This window comes from Hemicordylus capensis, chromosome 3, assembly GCF_027244095.1.
Source record: "Hemicordylus capensis ecotype Gifberg chromosome 3, rHemCap1.1.pri, whole genome shotgun sequence".
Taxonomy (NCBI): Eukaryota; Metazoa; Chordata; class Lepidosauria; order Squamata; family Cordylidae; genus Hemicordylus; species Hemicordylus capensis.
Window position 1 is genome coordinate 5,449,679 of NC_069659.1, and position 23,578 is coordinate 5,473,256.

General features: G+C 48.2%; 1 protein-coding gene across 2 annotated transcripts in view; it reads right to left on the reverse strand.

The window, feature by feature from the left end:
• MRPL48 (mitochondrial ribosomal protein L48) overlaps positions 1 to 23,578 on the reverse strand; it is a 31,139-nt gene that overhangs the window by 4,967 nt on the left and 2,594 nt on the right. Inside the window, exons 2-7 of one of the 2 annotated variants that reach the window (XM_053311239.1) lie at positions 22,931 to 22,983; positions 22,653 to 22,696; positions 20,634 to 20,719; positions 17,684 to 17,856; positions 14,648 to 14,750; positions 12,037 to 13,025 (exon numbers count right to left, since the gene is read on the reverse strand). In XM_053311239.1, the coding sequence (XP_053167214.1) occupies positions 12,933 to 13,025; positions 14,648 to 14,750; positions 17,684 to 17,856; positions 20,634 to 20,719; positions 22,653 to 22,696; positions 22,931 to 22,983 (552 nt within the window). In that variant the 3' untranslated portion in view covers positions 12,037 to 12,932. Of the gene's footprint in view, positions 1 to 12,036; positions 13,026 to 14,647; positions 14,751 to 17,683; positions 17,857 to 20,633; positions 20,720 to 22,652; positions 22,697 to 22,930; positions 22,984 to 23,578 lie in introns of those variants that run through there. The other variant, XM_053311238.1, reaches the window with a different exon arrangement.

Genomic DNA, 23,578 nt, shown 5'->3' on the forward strand with positions numbered 1-23,578 from the left:
AGGAGCACACATGGTTTTTGCTTTAAAAAAAAAAAAAAAGAACATCATCATTGGGATTAAGGTTCAAATCCTCACTCAGACATGAAACAAAATGGGTGACTTCGGACTAGTTGCTCCCTCCCAGCCCAACTTGCCTTACAAGATTGTTGTGAGGATAAAAAGAGAGAGGACCGTGCATGCTACCCTAAGTTGCTTGGGAAAAAGGTACATTGGTACTCACCGTGAAGGTGTCTTCTGGCTGGTGTAGAAGAGGTCACCCAAGCTTGGGATTATTACATCCCCCCCACAGGCTCCAAAAGGCAGGAAGTCGTCATACTTGAAGATCCTTAATCCAGTGCATGTGGGCGGATCTCCCCAGTGCTTAAAACAGCTCAAGCTACGGAATGAAAACCACAGAACACAACAGAGAATATACAACAATATACAAACAATAATGCAGAGAAAGACAGAAAAACTGTCCCCCTACAACCAGATCGTCAGCTCCAGCCTAACACAACCCGGGCGGGCCTTGGGTGACCTCTTCTACACCAGCCAGAAGACACCTTCACGGTGAGTACCAAGGTACCTTTCTCGGCTGGTGTAGGAGGTCACCCAAGCTTGGGACATACCACAGCACCAACCACGGGAGGGAAAATACCCAAGCTGGAGCTACTGACCCGGAAGGACCTGTTGCAGGACCCTCCGACCAAATGCTGCTCTGGCAGCTTCATGTTCATCCAACTTGTAATGCCTTGAAAATGTAAAAGGCGACGACCAAGTAGCCGCCTTGCAAATCTCTTCATGGGACACCGGTGAAGATAACACAGTGGAAGTGGCTGCCGATGTAGTTGAGTGCGCCGTAATCTGACCAGGCACCGAAAGTTTCTGGGCTTCATACAACATCGTAATGCATGAATGAACCCATCGAGCAATAATGGCTGAAGAGACCTTGCATCCCATCTTAGAAGCCTTAAAGGCCACAAAAAGAGCATCTGACTTACGAAAAGCCTGCGTCCGGTTGCACTCCTTCTCTGCAGGGTGACGAGCATCCGGACAAAAAGAAGGTAATTAAATGACCGCCTTACGATGAAACTGAGACTTTACCTTAGGGATAAACGAAGGATCCGGGATAAGTCTCACAGAGCCCTTAGAGAAATTACACAAATTACTCTGAACTGACAGAGCCTGCGATTCAGAAACCCTCCTGGCTGATGTTACAGCTACTAAAAAGGCCACCTTCCAGGACAGCATCTGCAATGATACAGATCAAAGTGGTTCAAATGGCGGAAACTGCAGACCCCACAACACAATATGCAAATCCCATGACGGAAAACGATGGCAGGCCAGAGGAGACAACAAAGCTGCCCCCCTCAAGAACTTGCGTAGAAGAGGGTGCCACGCCTGAACAAACGCTGATGAGGAAACAACATCTGGATCAAGCACGCCGCCTGGTGTTTAAGCGTGTTGGGTTTCAGACCAAGCGCAAGGCCATCCTGAAGAAAACCTAGTAATCCCCTCGACCTGCACTTGTCCAGCTGCAGGGAGAGCTTTGCTGTCCAGCGCAGAAAACTACGCCAAGTCGATTGGTAAATCTTGTTGGCTGAACACTTTCTAGATGCAAGGATGGTAAATCGGACCTTGACACAGCAGAACTGGATGGTCTGGCAAACTGAGTGGATGACCTACGGTCAAGTCGACGATCTCGGAAAACCAAGGCCCTCTGGGCCAAAAAGACGCAATCAATATCAGGGATGCCCGGAAACCCCGCAGCTTCCTGAGGCAACGGGAGCGCAGCGGCACTGGAGGAAATGCATTCAGCAGACACGGAGGCCATGGCACCGATAGTGTATCCGTCTCTTCTGCCCCCAACATCGGGAAACGTGAGTAAAACCTCTGAATCTTGGCATTCTGAGGATATGCAAACAAGTCTATCTGGGGACACCCCAGCTGCTCTGTCAGCCACCTAAATACTTGAGGGTGCAGGCCCCATTCTGCCGGCTGGATCTCCTGCCGTCTTAGCCAATCTGCCCGAACATTGGAAATTCTGTTTACATGATGGTCCAGAATGGATATTAAGTTGTTCTGTACACATTAAGATATTCCTTCCCTTCACCAAGGGCGTGAAGGCTCTTAGGGCCAGAAAGACAGCCCACAGCTCGAGCCAGTTTATGCTATGGAGCAACTCTTCCACCGACCAAAGCCCCTGGGCAGAACTGTTCCAACAGTGAGCCCCCCAGCCCGATAGACTGGTGTCCGTCGTGACCATCACTCTCTCGGGTTCTATGAACAGCTTGCCCTTGTCTAGGTTCCCCGGGCCGTCCAACGAATCGACTCGCGAAGAGACACCTAGAGAGGAATGTTCTTGTCACGTTTGAGGGCAATCCTGTGCTGGTAAGGGAGGAAACCCCACTGTAACTGGCGTAGATGAAAACCTCGCCCAAGGCACCGAGTCCATAGCCGCCACCATGAGACCCAACAAACTTGCTAGATTGAGAAGGCTGGCCCACAGTCTCGAAGCAATCACACGAGCCAGTGACGTTAAGACCTCCATCCGATCCTGTGGCAGAAACAGTTTGCCTACTGAGGTGTCCAGTACCATGACCAAATGACGAAGGCTCTGTGTGGGCATCAGGTGACTCTTGCCCACATTTATCAGAAACCCATGCGCAAGTAACACAGACATTGTTCTGGACAGAGCCGACTGAACTGCCCCTTCTTGAGCAAGTTGTCAAGGTAACAATACAGGTGGACCCCCTCAGTGCATAAAGTGGCCACTAGGAGACTAGAACCTTCATAAAAACTCGGGTGGCTGATGAGAGACCAAAAGGAAGGGCTCTGTACTGATAATGCCTCCCCATGTAGCAGAAGTGGAGTATATGTCGACTGCGTGGATGAATGGGGATCTGTAAATAGGCCTCCTGGAGATCTATTGAAGTCATGTAGTCCCCCATCTGCAATGCCTCTGAGATGGTACAAAGAGTTTCCATCCTGAACCTCCTTTTTATCACAAAACGGTTGACTGGTCGTAGGTTGAGAACTGCCCTGGCCGATCCGTCCTTTTTTGGCACCGTAAAATCACAGAATAGATGCCCTTGCCTCTCTGAAGAGGTGGGACCTCCTCTATGGCCCCTATAGCCACCAGATACTGAATGGCCATGGACAACCCCTTGTGCTTTTCCGGTTTCCCAGATCTAGGGGTAAGGAGGAATCTGTTTCCTGGGGGGCTGGCCAGCTCCACTTCGTACCCGTGTAGGCTAATGGAAAGAACCCACCTGTCGATGGATTCTTTCCAAAACCGTCCAAATGGCAGACCCCCACTTTGCCTGAGTGGGAGTCAGGACTGCTGCTTGGGGGCCCCGCTGCTGGTTTCCGAGAGACTGATGGTTCTGCTGAGTGAACCCTTGCCTGCCTTGGCCTCTGGATCTGTTCCACTGCGATCGAAAAGGCCTAAAAGGCTCCCTCTGACAAACTGAGGTCTAAACGCCCTGAAGGTTTGCATCGGTCTATGATTAAAACTCTTGTCCTTCTTCCTAGGAGCTGATGGCAGAGCCCTGCGGTTATCCTTAGTTTCAATGAGGACCTCTTTCAGGGCCTCATTCCCAATTAGCTTTCCCCCCAGCATAGGGAACAGCAGCTAATTTAGCCCTAGACGTATTATCAACTTCCAAAATTTTAGCCATATGTTGCGTCTTGCCAGGACACCTGCACTGACCGCACGTGCCGAGAACTGAACACTGTCCAGAGTAGCATCCGCTGAAAAGGCAGCCGCCCTCTGCAGACGAAGTAGCTTACGCCACATCTTAGATTGATTAGTGGGAGGGGCATTGGGTAACTCGCCAATCCACAAGACCAATGCTCTAGACACCAAGGACACAGTGGTGTCAGCTCTGATGGCCACTGCTCAAGCCTCGTGGGCCCTGTGCAATGCAGATTCTGCTTTTCTGTTTTCTGGCTCCTTAGAAGAGGAGTCCCCATCCTTGGGTACCACTGTGCTACTAAGTAGGGCCCCGAAGTGAGCAACTGTAAGTGGCACCTTCAGCAAGTCCAGAGTCTCCTCCTCAAAGTTGTACAGTTTGCTAGCCAATGTCAACATACGCTTTGGGAGTCGCAATAGCTGCCCATTCCTCCTTGATGGTCTTAGTAAAGCCCTCAGGTATCACTGATTTAATCTGCGGTACCTTAGCCTTAGGCAGCACCAAGGAGCCCTTGGACACAGGAGAGATCTGTTCCTCTGTAACTGGCTACAGATCAAGCGCAGCAATAGCCTGGTTAATTAGTGGCTGAAAATCCACCATAAGAGAGAGCCTCTGACTGTGTAAGTTTGCAGCAGAGTCCTCAATCATCTCCCCCTCTTCCGAGGAGGAGGGCCCCTTGTCTGGGTTGCCCAGCAATGTCTCTGACCCACTGACCCTGGGTCACAATAGATCTGGGGAGTCCTCTCCAGACTCATCTGAAGACCTCCCCCTACACAAGGGCACAGAGTCCTGGCGTATAGCCACCCTGAGCTGCTTAGCGGGCACCGTCTCCTCCTGAGAGTCTGAGGGCGACGCATGGATCACAGCCTGCCTTGCAATGCCTTGCAGGCTTCCGCGCTTTAAGCGCCGCTGCCAGTGAGACCTGAACGGCCTCCTGAATCCAGCCCTGTACAGTGGCAGCATCAGGGGGAACCCCCACATTCCCTGTAGGAGTAGGCCCTGAGGGAGGGGCCACATAGGGGCCATCTGCACTCACCTCCTCCCCCCCGAGCAAGTCCCGATCTTACCGGAGGGAGCTGTTCATGGCCTTCTGGGTGCTCCGACGCCCCATCCACGGGCTCAGCACCGCCTGCCTCATCATCCTGCACGTCTTCCCCGTCTGATTCCGACAGGCTCTGGGGCGGCCACTCCTGCTGACGTTCCTTTTGGCGCGACCCCAATACTCGCTGAGGCAGTCCTCCTCCTGCACGCCCAACTGCTAGGGAAAGGAGTTGGGGGGGGGGCGAGGCCAAACATCACAGGCTTACCTTGCTCGCGCTGCCAGGCGAAAGCTCTCTCACCAACGGGGCCTCCTTGTAGGGCAGCCTCCGATTCTGGTGCCGCCACCTGCGTCCTGCTTCGGTGGATTGCTGGTGGCATGGATTGCGCCCAGTCTCCTCACTGGTATCTGGCCACCAACGGGGCCTCCTTGTAGGGCAGCCTCCGATTCTGGTGCCGCCACCTGCGTCCTGCTTCGGTGGATTGCTGGTGGCATGGATTGCGCCCAGTCTCAATCTGGCAACAGAGAGGACCGCTGTGGCCTACAGGCGCCAGCAAGGTCATCTGATACATCTGCCATTTTCCTTACAGGATTTGCGCAGTCCCGAGTTTTTGGCGGGAACGGGCGCTGATGGGCGGATCTCTCCCTAATAGCCAGGAGTCCGAAGGTCTTTTTAGCGGACATCGGCCAAAAGGTCGGCAAGAGGTGAGGAGAGGTAACGAATAACAGAAAGGACAGTAGAAGAACAGATATGATTATTATTTTTTTTGATTTAAAATTATTATTATTTTCTTTTTTCTTTAGTAACTAGAGAGAACTAATAGTAGTAGAATACCAGGTGAAGAAGAGGTTGGAAATAGTCAAAAATAATAGGAATATAAGCAGAAGAGAAGAAAGAGCCTAGTAAACAAGGCCAGAGCCAGCGAGCTGTAATGCGAGCCTTCTGGAGCAAAGGCAGGAAGTGGAACTGGGGAGATCCGCCCACATGCACTGAGTTAAGGATCTTCAAGTATGACGACTTCCTGCCTTTTGGAGCATGTGGGGGGGATGTAATAATCCCAAGCTTGGGTGACCTCTTCTACACCAGCCGAGAAGCGGGGGATAAAACTGTAGTAAGCTTGAAAACTCCATCTCACTGAAACTCCAACTCACCTTCTGTGCAGGCTAACAAACCAGCTGCTTATTGCTGGAAAAACACTGGGCAGCCAGGGAAAGGAAGGGGTGGAATTAAAAAGTAGATTATCCTAACCATAATAAGAGGTTCTGAATTTAACCTCATAATAGTCTAATTACTACGGTGTTAACCCATTTTCCTCTCATAACTAAGATTGTGCAGCTGGCTGAAGGATGAGCCAGTCTCCCTAATCCAAGCCTAATAGTCCTTCCACTACACTACACTGCCTCTACCAGTGACTTGGAAATGAATGATGTTAATCTACTGAATTCTATCAAAACCAGTAACATTTTAATGTCCAATTTAAATTCTGAAGTATGAATATTGAATTTTCATGTCAAGTCACCTTCAATACAAGTTGTCAGATTCTGCAATTTTTGTTTAGTGTGTGGAGGTGGGGGACAAGTCATCATTCAGAACCAGCATGTCAAAAGATTGCAGGTGCTTGTTCAGTAAAATAAGCTGCCACATAGATGGCCAGCCAGTATTTTGGATCACTGCATACTGATGCATTGGATAGTGTTGCCCTCAAGTACTCCAGTTCCAAGTCATGTCAAATTTTGACTGCAGAGCTTTGTCTTGAGGGTAACATGAAGTTTGGCCTCATATTTGAACAAAATCTGCAGTCTGAAAATTGACCGAAGCTCTCTTTTCTTTTTAAGATCTGTAAATGACCGTCCTTAAGGCCAAGGGAAACATCAGTGGATCTGTTGCGCTCACACTGGTTCATTTTTCAGGAACTGCCATCTTTCTTCAATCACTCTTTGCAGAGAAAATCAGACAATGTTGTTATCCACTCATTGCATTCCGATGTTTTCTGTGCCATTTATTTTTTAGCTTAAAGTGTTCTCAGCCCCCCAGCTTTTCAGCCAACAGGACTCCCACAGCAGTTTTAACCCATTCCACCACCACCCCCTGCTTGAAGGCTGCTTCTCTTCTTCCTCCTCATGCTCCCAGGGCATTTGGTAGTACTGCTGGCCTCTTAAAAAGGGAGAGGGCAAGCCTAAGATCAAGGGGCAGGGAGTTGCAGAGAACCAAGACCATCATGGAGAAGGTGCACCCATGTGTCACTGATAGTCATGCTTCAGAAGGTAGTGGGAAGCACAGGAGAGCCTCTCTGCATGATCTTACAGGTCGGGCAGAGGTCCTTCAGGTATCTTGACCCTTCGCCATTAAGGACTTTAAAGGCCAACGCCCACAACTTGAATAGCAGCTGGAAAAACACTGGCAACCGTACGGCTGGTGCAGCAGCAGAGTGGTAGGAGCTGAATATCTTGCCCCTGCCAGGACCCTTGCTGCTGCATTCTGTACCAAGTTAGTTTCCAGAGGGTCTTCAAAGGCAGCCTCACGTAAAGAACACAAGAACAGCCCTGCTGGATCAGGCCCAAGGCCCATCTAGTCTAGGTGGAGGAGGTGAGCTGTGGCTTTTCACTATCTAGCCTCCTTTGTTGGACAGCTGGGAGCTCTGGAGCTCCTCCTCCCCACACTTCATTTGCTGGACAGACCAACTGAGCCCAGCACAGACCTGCTGCCTAATTGGGATCCTCCCTTCCCCAGGTGCCAATGCTTCACTACCTGCAGGCACTGAGTGCTTACACCAGCTCTACCCAGGGTCCTTTGTGAGAAGAAGGACTCGGGGGGGGGCTCTATTTAAAGGAAGGGCTGTGGCAGGCGGTGCAGCCAGCCTGCAGGCAGCCGCCAAAGCGGGCCGGCCTTTGGTGTAGGGCTGAGGGTTGGGCTGCACTCTATTCAGTTTAACTGTTTGAGGAGTTGTAGCAGTAAGCATGCCAGCTTTGTCACTGAGACTGGGTAATGTGTTTGGGTTTTGCCTGGAGATGGGGAGACAGGAGGCACCTTCACTGAATGTGGGGCAGCTATTCCGGTGGTGGCGGGGAATAGAAGAAGTAACGTTGGCAGGTCAGCAGGCTGTTCCAGGGGAAGGGTAGTCAGAAATTTAAATCGCTGTTTCTCCTTCCGGCTGTCCTGCCAGCTCTTTGACCTCGGGGAGCATTGCCAACAACCCACATAGCCTCACCTTGCTCCGCTGCAATGCCAGGTCAGTCCAAAATAAGCCAGAGTTCATCCGAGATTTGATTATGGATGAAGGGGCCGACCTGGTATGTATTACTGAGACTTGGTTGGGGGAAGCTAGTGGTCCAGTTTGGTCCCAGCTTCTTCCTCCAGGATATTCTGTAGAGGAGCAGGTGAGGGGACATGGGCAGGGAGGTGGAGTGGCTGTGGTCTATAAGGATGACATTTCCCTTACCAGGGTCCCTGTTAGGGTATTGGACCATATTGAATGAGTGTACTTGAGTTTGGGGACCAGAGATAGATTGGGACTTTTGTTGGTGTACCGATTGCCCCACTGCCCAACTGAGTCCCTTACTGAGCTCACGGACTTGGTCGCGGGACTTGCGTTGGAGTCTCACAGACTTTTGGTGCTGGGGGACTTCAATGTTTGTTTCGGGACCAATCTGTCCGGGGCAGCTCAGGAGTTCATAGCGGCCATGACAACTATGGGCCTATCCCAAGTGGTGTCTGGACCGACACACACTGCACGTCACACACTTGATTTGGTCTTTTACTCTGATCAGGGTGGTGTTCCGTGGGTGGGGACTCCTGTGATTTCCCTATTGACATGGATGGACCACCATCTGGTTAAGGTTGGGATCACAACCACTTCCCACCTCCGCAGGGGCAAGGGGCCTATTAGAATGGTCCGCCCGAAGAGGTTATTGGAGCCAGCAGGATTCCAAGAAGCCTTGGAAGGATTTAATGTTGGTTTTGCCGGTGATCCTGTTGATGCCCTGGTTGAGAATTGGAACAACTTGCTCACCAGGCAGTAGACACGATTGCTCCTAAGCATCCCCTCCAACCAGCTTCAAAATTGGCCCCTTGGTATACGGAAGATCTATGGGGGCTGAAGCGGCAAGGTAGGTGATTGGAGCGCAAGTGGAGAAAGACTTGACTCGAATCCGGCAGATTACGACATAGAGCACACTTAAAGATCTATGCTCAGGCAATACGTGCGGCAAAGAAGCAATTCTTTTCTGCCCGTATTGCTTCTGCGAGTTCACATCCGGCAGAGTTGTTCAGGGTTGTGAGGGGACTAGTATCTGCTCCCCATCCCTTGATCCAGAATTTGGAAGCATCAGTCACCCGCTGTGATGTGTTTAATGAATTTTTTACGGACAAAATCTCTTGGATTCAGGCCGACCTAGATGGAGACTCCACAATTAATTTGATGTCTGAACTGGAGGTGTCCAATAATTCCTCTTAAACGATTTGACTGGATCAATTTCAGTTTGTGACTCCTGTGGATGAGCTGCTTGGAGCGGTGAGGCCTACCACTTGTTCTCTTGACCCTTGTTCAACATGGCTTAGTCTATCTAGCAGGGAGGCTATTATAGGCGGCCTGGTAGAAATCATAAATGCTTCTCTGAGGGAAGGCAGGATGCCTCCTTGTCTTAAGGAGGCAACTATTAGACCTCTTCTAAAGAAGCCTGCACTAGATCCCTCAGAGTTGAGCAATTATAGGCCTGTCTCCAACCTCCCGTGGCTGGGCAAGGTAATTGAGAGGGTGGTGGCCTCTCAGCTCCAGACGGTCTTGGAGGAAACTGATTATCTAGACCCATTTCAAACTGGTTTTCGGGAGGGCTGTGAGGTGGAGACTGCCTTAGTCGGCTTGATGGATGATCTCCAATTGGCAATTGACAGAGAAAGTGTGAGTGACTCTGTTGGTCCTTTTGGACCTTTTGACGGCTTTTGATACTATCGACCATAGTATCCTTCTGGAGTGTCTGAGGGGGTTGGGGGTGGGAGGCACTGTTTTACAGTGGTTCTGCTTCTACCTCTTGGACAGGTTCCAGATGGTGTGGATTGGAGATTGTTGCTCTTCAAAATCTGAGCTTAAGTATGGTGTCCCTCAAGGCTCCATACTCTCTCCAATGCTTTTTAACATCTACATGAAACCACGGGGAGAGATCATCAGGGGATTGGGAGCTGGGTGTTATCAGTACGCTGATGACACCCAGATCTACTTCTCCATGTCAACTTCTTCAGGTGATGGCATATCCTCCCTAAATGCCTGCCTGGAAGCAGTAATGGGCTGGATGAAGGAGAATAAACTGAACCTGGATCCAGATAAGACAGAGGTACTTATTGTGCAGGGTCAGAACCCCAGAGACGATTTTGATCTGGATGGGGTCACACTTCCCCAAAAGGAACAGGTTCGCAGTCTGGGAGTACTTCTGGATCCACACCTCTCCTTGGTTTCTCAGGTTGAGGCGGTGGCCAGGGGTGCTTTCTATCAGCTTTGGCTGATACGCCAGCTGCGTCCATTTCTCAAGATCAATGACCTCAAAACAGTGGTACATTTGTTGGTAACCTCCAGAATTGACTTCTGTAATGCACTCTACGTGGGGCTGCCTTTGTATGTAGTCCAGAAACTTCAGTTGGTTCAGAATGTGGCAGCCAGGTTGTTCTCTGTGTCGTCTCAGAGAGACCACGTTACTCCTTTGCTGAAGGAGTTACACTGGCTGCCGATAGGTTTCCAGGCAAAATACAAAGTGCTAGTTATAACTTATAAAGCCCTAAAAGGCTTAGGTCCTGGGTATTTAAGAGAGCGTCTTCTTCGCTACGAACACCACCACCCATTGAGGTCATCTGAGGAGGTCCGTCTCCAGTTACCGCCAACTTGTTTGGTGGTCACACAGAGACGGGCCTTCTCGGCTGCTGCCCCGAGATTGTGGAATGTGCTCCCTGTTGAGTTACGATCCTCCCCAACTCTGGCTATTTTTAAAAAACATTTGAAACGTGTTTTTTACCCAAGCCTTCTCAGGTTTTTAATTAAAAAATACTGTTAGTTAATTTTATGGTTTTTAAATTATTGTATTGTTTTAACTTTTATATGTGTTATGTTTAACTGTTTTAACTTTTTATGTTTTAATTGTTGTTAGCCGCTCAGAGAAATAAGTTTGGGCGGGGTATAAATTTAATAAATAAATAGTCCAGCATCCTGTTTCACACAGTGGCCCACCAGATGCGGATGGAAGCCTACAGGCAGGAGTAGAGGGCATGCCCTCCCTCCTGCTGTTACTCCCCTGCAACTGGTACTCAGAGGCATCCTGCCTTTGAGGCTGAAGGTGGCCTATAGCCCTCTGACTAGTAGCCATTGATAGACCTCTCCTCCATGAAGTTATCCAAGCCCCTCTTCCATCCATCCAGGTTGTTGGCTGTCACCACATCTCGAAGCAAAGAATTCCACAAGTTGATTATGCGATGTGTGAAAGAATACTTCCGTTTGTTGGTCCTAGGTTTCCTGGTAATCCATTTCATGGGATGACCCCTGGTTCTAGCGTTATGTGAGAGGGAGAAGAATTTCTGTCTATCCATTGTCTAACCGAGAGTACCCAGAATGTTGGGGGGCAATATGCTAAATCATTGTAAACCGCTTAGAGAGCTTCCAGCTATAGAGCGGTATATAAATGTAAGTGCTATTGCTATTGCTAACCGCCCTGAGCCATTCTGGAAGGGCGGTATACAAATCAAATCAATAAATAATAAAATAAATAAATTTTCTCCACACCATGTATGATTTTATAGACCTCTATCATGTCTCCCCGCAGTCGTCTTTTTTCTAAACTAAAAAGCCTCAGGTGTTGTAGTCTTGCCTCATAAGAAAGGTGCTCGAGGCCTCTGATCATCTTGGCTGCCCTCTTCTACACCTTTTCTAGTTCTACAATGTCCTTCTTTAGACGTGGTGACATTGTAGAACTGGGAAAGATAAAGCAAGCTATATCCAGTCAGAACATAAGAAATGCCCTGCTGGATCAGGCCCAAGGCTCATCTAGTCCAGCATTCTGCTTCATGCAGTGGCCAGCCAGGTGCATTTGAAGCCACAAAAGAGGGCAACCTCCCCACTGATCGCAGTGGAAATACACAGCTGTCAAGGCTAATAGCCACTGATGGCCCAATCCTCCACAAATCTGTCTAATCCCCTTTTAAAACGGTCCAGATTGGTGGCCATCACCACATCTGGTGGCAGCACGTTCTGTAGTTTAACTGCACATTGTACAGTGAGGGAAATAAGTATTTGATCCCCTGCTGATTTTGTCCGTTTGCCCTCTGACACAGAAATGACCAGGCTATAATTGGAATGGTAGGTTTATTGTAGCTGTGAGAGACAGAACAACAACAAACAAACCCTCAAAAGCCCAGTGCCCAAAAGTCAGCGATGGATTTGCATTGTAGTGAGGGAAATAAGTATTTGATCCCTTCACAAAAGATGTCTTAGTACTTGGTGGCAAAACCCTTGCTGGCAATCACAGAGGTCAGACGTTTCTTGTAGTTGGCCACCAGGTTTGCACACAACCCAGGAGGGATGTTGTCCTACTCCTCTTTGCAGATCCTCTCCAAGTCAGAAAGGTTTCGAGGCTGATGTTTGGCAACCCGAACCTTCAGCTCCCTCCATGTATTTTCTATGGGATTAAGGTCTGGAGACTGGCTGGGCCACTCCAGGACCTTCATGTGCTTCTTCTTGAGCCACTCCTTTGTTGCCTTGGCTGTGTGTTTTGGGTCATTGTCATGCTGGAATACCCATCCACGACCCATTCTCAATGCCGTGGCTGAGGGAAGGAGGTGCTCACCCAAGATCTGACGGTACATGGTCCCGTCCACCGTCCCTTCGATGTGGTGAAGGTGCCCTGTCCCCTTAGCAGAAAAACACCCCCAAAGCATAATGTGTCCACCTCCATGTTTGACGGTGGGGATGGTGTTCTTGGGCTCATAGGCAGCATTCCTCCTCCTCCACACACGGCGAGTTGAGTTGATGCCAAAGAGCTCGATTTTGGTCTCATCTGACCACAACACTTTCGCCCAGTTCTCCTCTGGATCATTCAGATGTGCATTGGCAAACTGCAGATGGGCCTGTACATGTGCTGCCTTGAGCAGCGGGACCTTGCGGGCACTGCAAGATTTCAGTCCTTCACGGCTTAGTGTGTTACCAATTGTTTTCTTGGTGACTATGGTTCCAGCTGCCCTGAGATCATTGACAAGTCCCCCCCGTGTAGTTCTGGGCTGCTTTGTCACCGTTCTCATGATCATTGCAACTCCACGAGGTGAGATCTTGCATGGATCCCTAGACCGAGGGAGATTGACAGTTATTTTGTGTTTCTTCATTTGTGAGTTATCATGCCAACTGTAGTCACCTTCTCACCAAGCTGCTTGGCGATAGTCTTGTAGCCCAGTCCAGCCTTGTGCAGGTCTACAACCTTGTCCCTGACATCCTTCGACAGCTCTTTGGTCTTGGGCATGGTGGTGAGTTTGGAAGCTGAGTGATTGCTTGCTTCTATGGACAGGTGTCTAATATACAGGTACTGTAACAAGCTGGGATTAGGAGCACTCCCTTACAGAGGGTGTTCCTCATCTCAGCTCGTGACCTGCATATAGTGAAAAGACACCTGGGAGCCTGAAATCTTGCTGGTTGATAGGGGATCGAATACAGTGGTCCCTCGACTTACGTAGTTAATCCGTTCCGAACGGACGTTCGTAAGTCGAAATTTTCGTAGGTCGAAAAGCGCACCCACGGAGGTCTGGAAACATTCGTAAGTCGAGGAAACCGCATCTAAACCGCCAACTACTTCCGGTCTTTTTTGTCGTTCGTAAGTCAAAAACGTTGGTTGTCGAGTAGTTCGTAGGTCGAGGGACTACTGTATTTATTTCCCTCACTACAATGCAAATCCATCGCTTACTTTTGGGCACTGGGCTTTTGAGGGTTTGTTTGTTGTTATTCTGTCTCTCACAGCTACAATAAACCTACCATTCCAATTATAGCCTGGTCATTTCTGTGTCAGAGGGCAAACGGACAAAATCAGCAGGGGATCAAATACTTATTTCCCTCACTGTATAACAAAGAACTTTCTTTCGTCTGTCCTGAATCTTCCAGCATTTAGCTTCGACAGATGACCTCAGCTTCCAATATTACAAGAGAGGGACAAAAGTCTCTTTGTAGTCTTGTTTTAACTTTTGTGTGAACTGCCTTGAGATTGTTTTAATGAAAGGAGGTATAGAAGTTTTATTATACACGCACACCGCTTCTCCCTATCCACCAATAAAATAGATGAGGGGCAGGGATGTGCTCATTGTTAATAATACAAAAGCAACATACTAGTATCAGGTCTCTCAACAAATTTAAACTTCAAAACAATATCAATGATAACAATCTCAGAAATGGGAACTATGCTCTTTGGTAATCAAAGGACAGATCTGGTGGTGGTGGTTTTTCTAAGAACTTTTGTTGGTAACTTGGGGGATCAGCAGTGCCTAAGGGTTTCAAGAGACTTAAACTATGTGTTCTTGCATTTCTCACAAGTATTGCTTGAAAAACTTCTAATTTGTGGTTTATGTATATGGATATGATTTTATGAGACTGTTATTCAATCACCGATACCGTTTTAAAGCTCAAAGGTATTAACAGACCCAGTATCAGTATATTGCATTTGGATTCTTCTTGGGTCATCAGTATTAGTGAGAATCCAGTATTTTCCCTTGTTGGTTTTTTGTCCTCATATTAAAGACATATTCTGTGGCCCATCTCATAGGGGAGTGTTGTCAGCTGAAGTGTGCTGTAAAATGTTTAAACCAAACAGTGTGCTCCAAAGGATAATCTAAAACCACACCAGGGGTCGCAGCTGAAGATGATATCATAATACTATTTCAGAAACAGAGGACAAGAAAAAACAAACAAGCAAAAGCTCTTACCTGGACAACACGTTGGTGGGTTGTGAGAACAGCATCCACGTATGTCTTGGTCCCTTGCTCCTGCAACAGCATCACCTCTGTAGTCTTTGTGGGCATCGCGTAGCTGTGGAAACAGCAGTGGAGTGATTAGTATTCCAGAGGCAGAGAGAAGAGGGGGGAGGGGGGAGTGCGGTTTGAAGCAACCCTTTTTGTGCTATTTAGCAGAAAGAAACAAGCCCGTCAGCCACAGGCAGCTGGAAGACTCGAGAGGAAGCCTATGTGACAAATTAGCAATGTAAACAAAATTTGCCACCCTTGTGAAATGGAGTAAAGCTGCCCATATTAGTAAGATGCCAGACTCCTATTCCTGTGTCATCAAAATGTTACCATCTCCATAGATTTGGGGTTATATTTATATTTATTAGGCAATAAAAGAAAACACACAGAGATTTTTCTTAATAACCATCAGAGCGCTGGGTTTTGGGAGATCGGATTGCATCCGTTTCTGCCAATCCCAAGCAGTGCAGGCAGAGCCAGAAGCTTGGCCAGGGAGCCTGGACTAGCAGAGGGGCTGCCCAGCCATTTGGAAGGAGTTAGACTCTGAGCTGGGTCCACAAGCCTAGGAGAGGATCTTCCTTCCAGCGCTCTTGCAGCAGCACTGAGCAGCCAGACAGGCAGTGATGGTTTCAGGAACATAGGAAACTGTCATATACTGAGTCAGACCACTGGTCTATCTGGCTCAGTATTGTCTTCACAGATTGGCAGCGGCTTCTCCAAGGTTGCAGGCAGGAATCTCTCCCAGCCCTATCTTGGAGAAGCTGCCAGGGAGGGAACTTGAAACCTTCTGCTCTTCCCAGAGCAGCTCCATCCCCTGAGGGGAAGATCTTCCAGTGCTCACACACCAAGTCTCCCATGCATATGCAACAAGGGCAGACCCTGCTTAGCTATGGGGAGAAGTCATGCTTGCTACCACAAGACCAGCTCTCCTCTCAAAGAAGACCTGATGGTTCGGCCTCTTCCTGGATCTTCTCAGGGCCCTGATCCTGGGAACTGCCTCTGAGTAGGCCAGATGGATGGGAAGCTTTGGGCTGTCAAATGGGCATGGCAAGGGTGAACCTGAGCTTGGGCGTGGTCCTATTGTCACAGCTACATCTGATGTTCTGAGGGAGATGAGGGGGCCCCAACAAGGAGCACTGGGTCTCCCCCAGGAAAGAGGATACCTGAGGGAGCAGTTTCTGCCTCTCCCTCAGGGGATGTTAAGCCCCTGGGAAAGCAGAGGGTCCTGCTCATTCTTCTCTTCAGAAGAGGTCTCCTCGAGTACAAAGTTTTCTGGCTCTTGACGGACTGAAATTTCTGCTAAGCCATGATGTTCTTGGGTGGCCTTGAACAAGTAGTGTACTGATGCAGACTTGCAAATATTTTGTGCAAGTTCATTGTTTTCAGCACTCATAGGAACATAGGAAGCTGCCTTATACCAAGTCAGACCATTGGTCCATCTAGCTCACTATTGTCTACACAGACTGGCTTCTCCAAGGTTGTAGGTAGGAGTCTCTCTCAGCCCTATCTTGGAGATGCCAGGGAGGGAACATGGAACCTTCTGTATGCGAGCATGCAGGTGTTGTTCCCAGAACGGCCCCATCCTGTAAAGGGAATATATTGTGGTGTAGGAGTGTGCACGGTTCAGTCCGACACAATAGAACAGACCGCCGGGGGACTGTGACTTTAAGCGGGGGTGGTGGTAGTACTCCCCCCCCCGCCGCTCTTCCCCCTCCGGTGCTGTTCCTTGGAAAAATCTTCTTGGGGCGGCAGAGGTCCTCCCTGCCGCCCCTGCCCCCGTCATTGTTAGTTAAGGCTTTAACAGAGACGAGCACTAGTGGCGTGCATGCGCCCTGCGCGTGCGCTCGTCTCTGATGCTGCCGCGCCGCATACGCGCCGCAATCAGTGCAGAGGGTTTGGCTTCCATGCTTGTTAAGCCTCATCACTGCCTATTTTAAAGCTGCAACTCAAGTGGCGCAGCGGGGAAATGCTTGACTAACAAGCAGAAGGTTACCAGTTCTAATCCTCGCTGGTACTATATCAGGCAGCAGCGATATAGGAAGATGCTAAAAGGCATCATCTCATACTGCAAGGGAGGAGGCCATGGTCAACCCCTCCTGTATTCTACCAAAAGAAAACCACAGGGCTCTGTGGGCGCCAGGAGTCGAAATCGACTTGACGGCACTTTACCTTACATATTATTATTATTATTATTATTATTATTATTTTGCATTTATATCCCGCTCTTTCTCCAAGGAGCCCAGAGCGGTGTACTACATACTTAAGTTTCTCCTCACAACAACCCTGTGAAGTAGGTTAGGCTGTGAGAGAAGTGACTGGCCCAGAGTCACCCAGCAAGTCTCATGGCTGAATGGGGATTTGAACTCGGGTCTCCGCCGGTCCTAGTCCAGCACTCTAACCACAGCACCACGCTGGCTATAGGAGTAGAATCATGTGAAGCAGGAGCCCGATTCAGATATTATGCTGTATGAGTGTACAGATGTCTGTACACTTGTATGTGTGTTTGTATGAGTGTCTGCACCCATGTTCGTTTTAAAAGTGAACCTGGATACAGGCCATTCAAATGCCTGCTACAGAGAGGAAGGTTACTTCTGTGCCTGGGTTCAGCATAACATGTGAATGACTGCATCTGTGTACTGATCTGTGACTGTGTACACAGTTGTACGAGTGTTGAACATAACCTTTGAATGGGCCTGGGGTTTCTTGGACTATACCACTTCAGACTGCAAAGAGGGGGAAGAGGGACTCCAGTTTGTGAGGACTCCTTTCCAGCTCCCCCACTGGACAAGCTTGTGGGGGGGGGGTTTTGCTGCGAGGGAACATTTCAAATATGTACCCCACAATCTGCAACCCGAAGGAATACAGTCCAGCAAAAGTCTGGATTGCCTGATTCTGCAGCTTGCGTCAGTCAGTGCTTGAAATCCAGCACTGAGGACAGCCACACCAGTAACAAAATCATAAAGCCAAAAGGGCAACCTAGCACAGAACCCAGCCTTATACCTTTCCTCCACCCGGATGGACAGCCGGTTGCAAAGCTTGTGAATGTACTGAGCATAATGTTCAACCAGAGTCATGTCGTAGCCAGTCATGACTATGTTCAAAATGCCATACTCGTGGTCCGTCCCAGGGTCAATCTCCTTCATTTGGACTCTGTTTCGCTTCTTCTTCTCGACCTAGAGCGAGAGAGAGAAATTGATCCGGGGGGCATGGGGTGTGTGTGCTAAGCACAACTGGGAGTATCTGCAGTTCCCAAAGGGTCCCTTCTGAACTCATATGCTCATAGATAGAACGTGACGCTAGGAATGTACCTCTTAACCCCTGGACTCTAGCAAGCGGCAGAATCCTCTGAGACAAAGAGTTCAGTAGGAGAGAATTTCAGCCAATGCAACTTTCCCCGTTCCTGCGTGAAATGCTGCGGCTGTCAAAATCCCCCGTTCTACACAGCTGTTTAAAAAGTACAAGTGCCCTCTCCTCTTTTACATATGGAGGACACAACCTATCTTTCAATGGGGTAGAGTCCATCAGTGAGAATGCATATGCCACGGGAGACTTATAGCTCTCACTGCCAGTCCAGTGGTTCACTGGTTCCCCAGATGTTGTTGGAGTCAAATGTCCAACCTCCCATTTAGCCACTGTGGCTGAACTGTAATCAGTGCTCCTTGTAACAGGCGTTCCCAGGTGTTGTGGACTACAATTCCCAGAATCCTCAGCCAAAAGCCACTGCAGCTAGGGATTCTGGGAGCTGCAGTCAAGAACATCTGGAAATCCCTCTTTAACAGCAGGCTAACATGCCAGTGAAGCCAGCCCAGGTTCCAACCAGAGATTCCCATGCACCAGCTTCTCCTGACTGCCATCTGCCACCAAGGTGGTCTGGGGAGGAGGGAAGACTAAAGGCCCTAGTGGGAGAAGCTGAAGCAGAATGAGGTGCCTTCTACATCCCTTTCCTGGGAATGGCTCCTGGTTTTCTGCAAGGACCTTCTTTCCCTCACTCCTTGACTGCAGATACTTGGCTCATCTCCGCTTTGCTCCCACAGTGCAACAGTCTGCCTGCCTCCTCAACAACCCATCTGCAGTTCTGTGCTGCCTCTAGCAGACCACGACTCCACTCAAGACTGCCAGCTGCGAAATCCTCGCCCTTCCAGGAGCCTCCACTCAGCTGGCTCCCAAAACATGGGGAAGAACAAGCAGGGGAAAGGTCTTCGCACAATTAAAATCCTGCCCAGAAGACTCACTGACAAGCTAGGATCAAGTGCTTCTATTTCAGCTTCTGTCTTTAAGGCAACCTGCCCAGATGAATTATTGGTTCATTATCGTGCCAAACGATAAAGAGCCTTCTGGATCTTGGAGATGTTTCCAAGCAGCTCTCGCCTTGTCGCTACTCAGCAACAGCCTGCGCGAGTCAGCTCAAGCACAGCAAACCATGCCCCCTGTCTGCACAGCAAGAGAGAAGTGCTGCAATGAGGCAGCTGGTCGGAGGGGAACCACAGGCACGGTCAAGAAGAGGACTTGGACCCACATTTTTCGTTCCTCATTCCACCACTTCTAACCAGTGGCCTACAGTGTCAGGGGTGAGGAGGGAGTGATGCACACCAGCTTGACTCAGGACCTTTGGTGAAGCATTTACTTTTTAAATGAAAGCTTTCCTGATTTTTAGATCTGATGTGGTGATGTTACCTTCTGGGCACTCCTGACCTAGTCCTCACCCTCTGGGCAGTTCTCCCTCTAGCTAATTTGTACTTAATGATACAAGCACATGAATGCTACAGACACTGTGTATTTTAAGACTACTGTATTTCATGGTATGGTTTTATGGCATGGTTTTCATGAATGAAAGCAGCGCTGAGCTGTGGAAATACCGTATTTACCCGAATAGAAACGACACTGAATTTAAGACAACCCCCTTTAAAACCAGAGGTTAAGTACAAGCTATACCTGTATTTACCAGGAAGGAACAGGACCCTGAATCTAAGACAACGCCCCCCCCCACACACACACACTTCTAACACCAAAGAACCTGGGGTGGGGGAACTAGTTTTGGATTGAAGTAAATACAGTATGCAAGATGATCAATTCAGCACTTAACCTATTAAAAGAGAGCTATCAACAATTTGAGGTTGCCAGCTCTTTGAAAACAGGGGTTTGTTGACTTTTCAGCAATTTGTGTGTGTGTGTGTGGTACAAAGAAATCTAACAGGCTTCTTTCCAGGGCTGGCCCCAAGATAAAGAGCAACCCGGCTGAAGAGTGCCTTTAGGGCCCCGTCATGTGGCTTGTGCAGCTTTGCAAAATCCTTGTAGTGTAAGAGGCCCGACCAGTGTTCTCAGGGCTTCCTCAACACTGCCCCCCAAAAGACCCTTTCCATAATCTACTGCCAGGGCTCTCCTACTCCAGTTCCAGGATCCCACTGAAGTCCCACAGGACTCCTGCAGCTTCTTCTTCATTCCCACCCCCCACCCTTTCTCCCTAGGCCAAAGGGTAAGCCAGCAAGCTTGCCATCCCCTTAAGGCAGGTACCCTGAGCAGCCAGCTCACCTACGGCTAGTCCCGTTTCCTCTTGTTAAGAGCATCTCTTTCACTGATGTGTCCACACTCATCAACGTATTAGACTCTACTGATTTCCCATCAACCTCTGGAAATGCATCTTTAAGCAGCTGCAGAAATAGTATAGCCTAAGATTACACTGTAAAGTGTATTATAGGCCTTTCAACATTCACTTAAAATGGAATTATTTCATCAGACTTGATTTGGAATAGCCACTTCTTTCCCTGATTTTTGTTTTGCTGTTTTGGTTCCTGTCTGCTTTGTTTATGCAGATTTGTTTCATTTTCAATTTGCTTCTTGGTTGTTTTCTCTTTTATTGTAATGTTTTGACTCTGTACTGCACACTGCTTTAGAGGCCTTTTGGTAGACAAGAGACCTATAAATATAAATATAAGCAACCTGAAATGCTTACCTCTGGGAGGAGCAGATGTCTATATCGACCAATGCCATGGGTGGGCTGGGACCTATAGTGCCTGTGGCCGTTCAGCAGTGCATTGCCTTGAGGAAAGAAAACAAAGCTGCCTGAAGACACCCGCCAAGACTCCCCTTCTGAAGCAGCAACAGCAGGGGTCTGAGTATACAGACATGGTCACGTTCTGACTGCTTTAGGGTCACCGGTTTCCAAACTGCGTCCCTGGGAGCCCTGGACTTCCTCAGAAGCTAATCTGGGGTCGCTCAATGAAAAAATGAGTCATGGCAGACAAGCTTCCTTGAAATACAGCTTCACCACCAAAACTTATCTTTCCCTGCCATGTACAGTGCATCTCACTCATAGGAACATAGGAAACTGCCATATACTGAGTCAGACCATTGGTCTATCTAGCTCAGTATTATCTTCACAGACTGGCAGTGGCTTCTCCAAGGTTGCAGGCAGGATTCTCGCTCAGTCCTATCTTGGAGAGCCAAGGAGGAAACTTGAAACTTTCTGCTCTTCTCAGAGCGGCTCCATCCCCTGAGGGGAATATCTTGTAGTGCTCACACATCACAAGTCTCCCATTCAGATACAACCAGGGCAGACCCTGCTTAGCTATGGGGACAAGTCATGCTTGCTACCACAAGACCAGCTCTCCTCCTGCACTCAGTGCATGCTGGGCAACAGCAGCATAGGAAGCTGCCTTATATTGAGTCAGACCATTGGACTATCTAGCTCAGTATTGTCTTCACAGACTGGCAGCAGCTTCTCCAAGGTTACAGGCAGGAGTGTCTCTCAGCCCTATCTTGGAGATGCTGCCAGTGAGGGAACTTTAATCCTTCTGCATGCAAGCACGCAGGTGCTCTTCCCAGAGCGGCCCCATCCCCTAAGGGGAATATCTTGCAGTGTTCACATGTAGTCTCCCATCAAATGCAACTAGGTGGACCCTGCTCAAGACCAGCAAGACCCTGCCTGAGCTTGGTGCTCAACCTGGAGTACCTTGAGTCCCCAGATGCTTTTGGACTACCATCATTCCCAGTCACAATGGTCACTGGCCATTGTGGCTGAGGATGATGGGAGTTGACCAACATCTTGGGTTCTCAGGGTTGGGAACCCCTGCCCTAGGATATGCTCCAGAGTCCCCTGAAATGCACAAGGTATGTGGCAGATATTCAGGGGGTTCTTGGCACAAGAATCTCTGGGTTCAGATGCAGTGCATCTCTAAGTACAGTACTACTTGCCTGGTGGGTGGGGAGAGATAGCAGGAAAGGGCTATTGACCTACATGTTCTGCCTGTCGGCTTTTCAGAGATATCTAGCTGGCTCCTGTGGAAAACAGGATACTAGACAGATGGTGTGATCCAGCAGGGTTCTTCTTATGTGTTAAGGGTTCCCTGAAAACAGGAAGTTTTAAGAGCATTGACCTAGGCGATGAGGCATGGCAAGAGACAAAACCCATATTCAGTTTCACAGACCTGAACAGCTTCATCTCGTGCACCTTTACCTAAAAATAAGTCTTGCTGGGTTTGTCAGGGCTTATTCCTAGGTAAACATGCAAAGGAGCAGACATTTATTATGCTTTAGCACCAAGCCTGTTCTCACTGGGAAAAGGAAAAAAAGAGAGGAGGACTACGGACTGCTGTTTAATAAGGAGCATATACACCTATTCTGTTCCCAAGTTATTTGTTCATACGAATATTATCAGAAGGCTCACTCTGTTCCTTCCACCAGAGGGGAAAATGCGAACTTCCTTTCTGAAGAGCAGATGGTCTTCTCCCAAATATCATCACTGAACATAATTCTCTTTCCAACTGGCAATGAAGAGAGCTTAGTTTAATCTGTTCGATGTTATATACTCAGGTACAGTGTACAGACTGTGCACTGTGTTTGGAAGAGTTGATATAGAGCACACCAGTACAGAGTGGGGGAGATATTTAGCACACTTCAGCCATGTACCCAAGTATACAACATCTGAATAGGACTTTTATCGTGTGTGTGTTTTTAAAAGAAGTGTCCTTACCTACAGAACAAATAGGAATCCTTCTTGAAGTTTTTAAGGCAAGACTAAAAAAAGAAAAAGAAAAGAAAGGTAGCCATTACAGTCAATAATGAAACTTCAGTCTACAAAATATTTTAAGATTCCTTAAGGCTTAACAAAAGCCCTTTAAAAGAGTGCTACTATAATATGTTGATCCTCCAACAGCCCACACAATACACAAAGGGGAGTTCTGGCTGCAATTCTATGCAAAAAGTGAGATATAATTTTTAAAAGAAATATTACTTGCCCAGTTATCTTACCAGATATGTGCAGGTGTCTCTTTTAAAAAGAATTCCTTTCCCAGGCAGAGCACCTAGTAGTGGAAAAAATATTAAATTTCCTTTAAATTGTAAGAAAGGTTTGAGAATTATTCTTTGTAGTCTAGTTTTTTCCACCTTCTCTCTCTCTTTTGCATTTTTGTTATCTTTCTTGCATTTTAAAAAGACATATTGATGAGTTTTCAGAGCAAAGGGTTACCATAAGTCAATTCATTTTAGTTTACACCTCTCACAGAAACACACTAAATTTCCAAGCCATTAGAAAACTTCTCAGATAGCTTTAGAAGAAACCCTCAAGCCTGCTGCTCACAAGAGAACAGGAAGACAGATTACTGCAATTTCTCTTTTGCGCAGTTCATCACTTGTAGTAGTATACTCCAACGGCAAAATATTAAGCGCAGAGGAGTGAGTGAAACACACTTGATGAAACACACTTGTTTTCAGCTCAAGACAGTGCACACCCTTAAGTCGATTTACTTAAGAGTCTGCCCACTGGCTTACACTTTTTAAAAAGAAAATAGAGCTGAAGAAAGTATTTAAAAGGGGAACAACAATTAATTATGAGGAGGACAGAGCACTGTAAAACTTAAGTAGTTGGCGTTTCTTAGCATTTGAATAGGGATGTGCAGG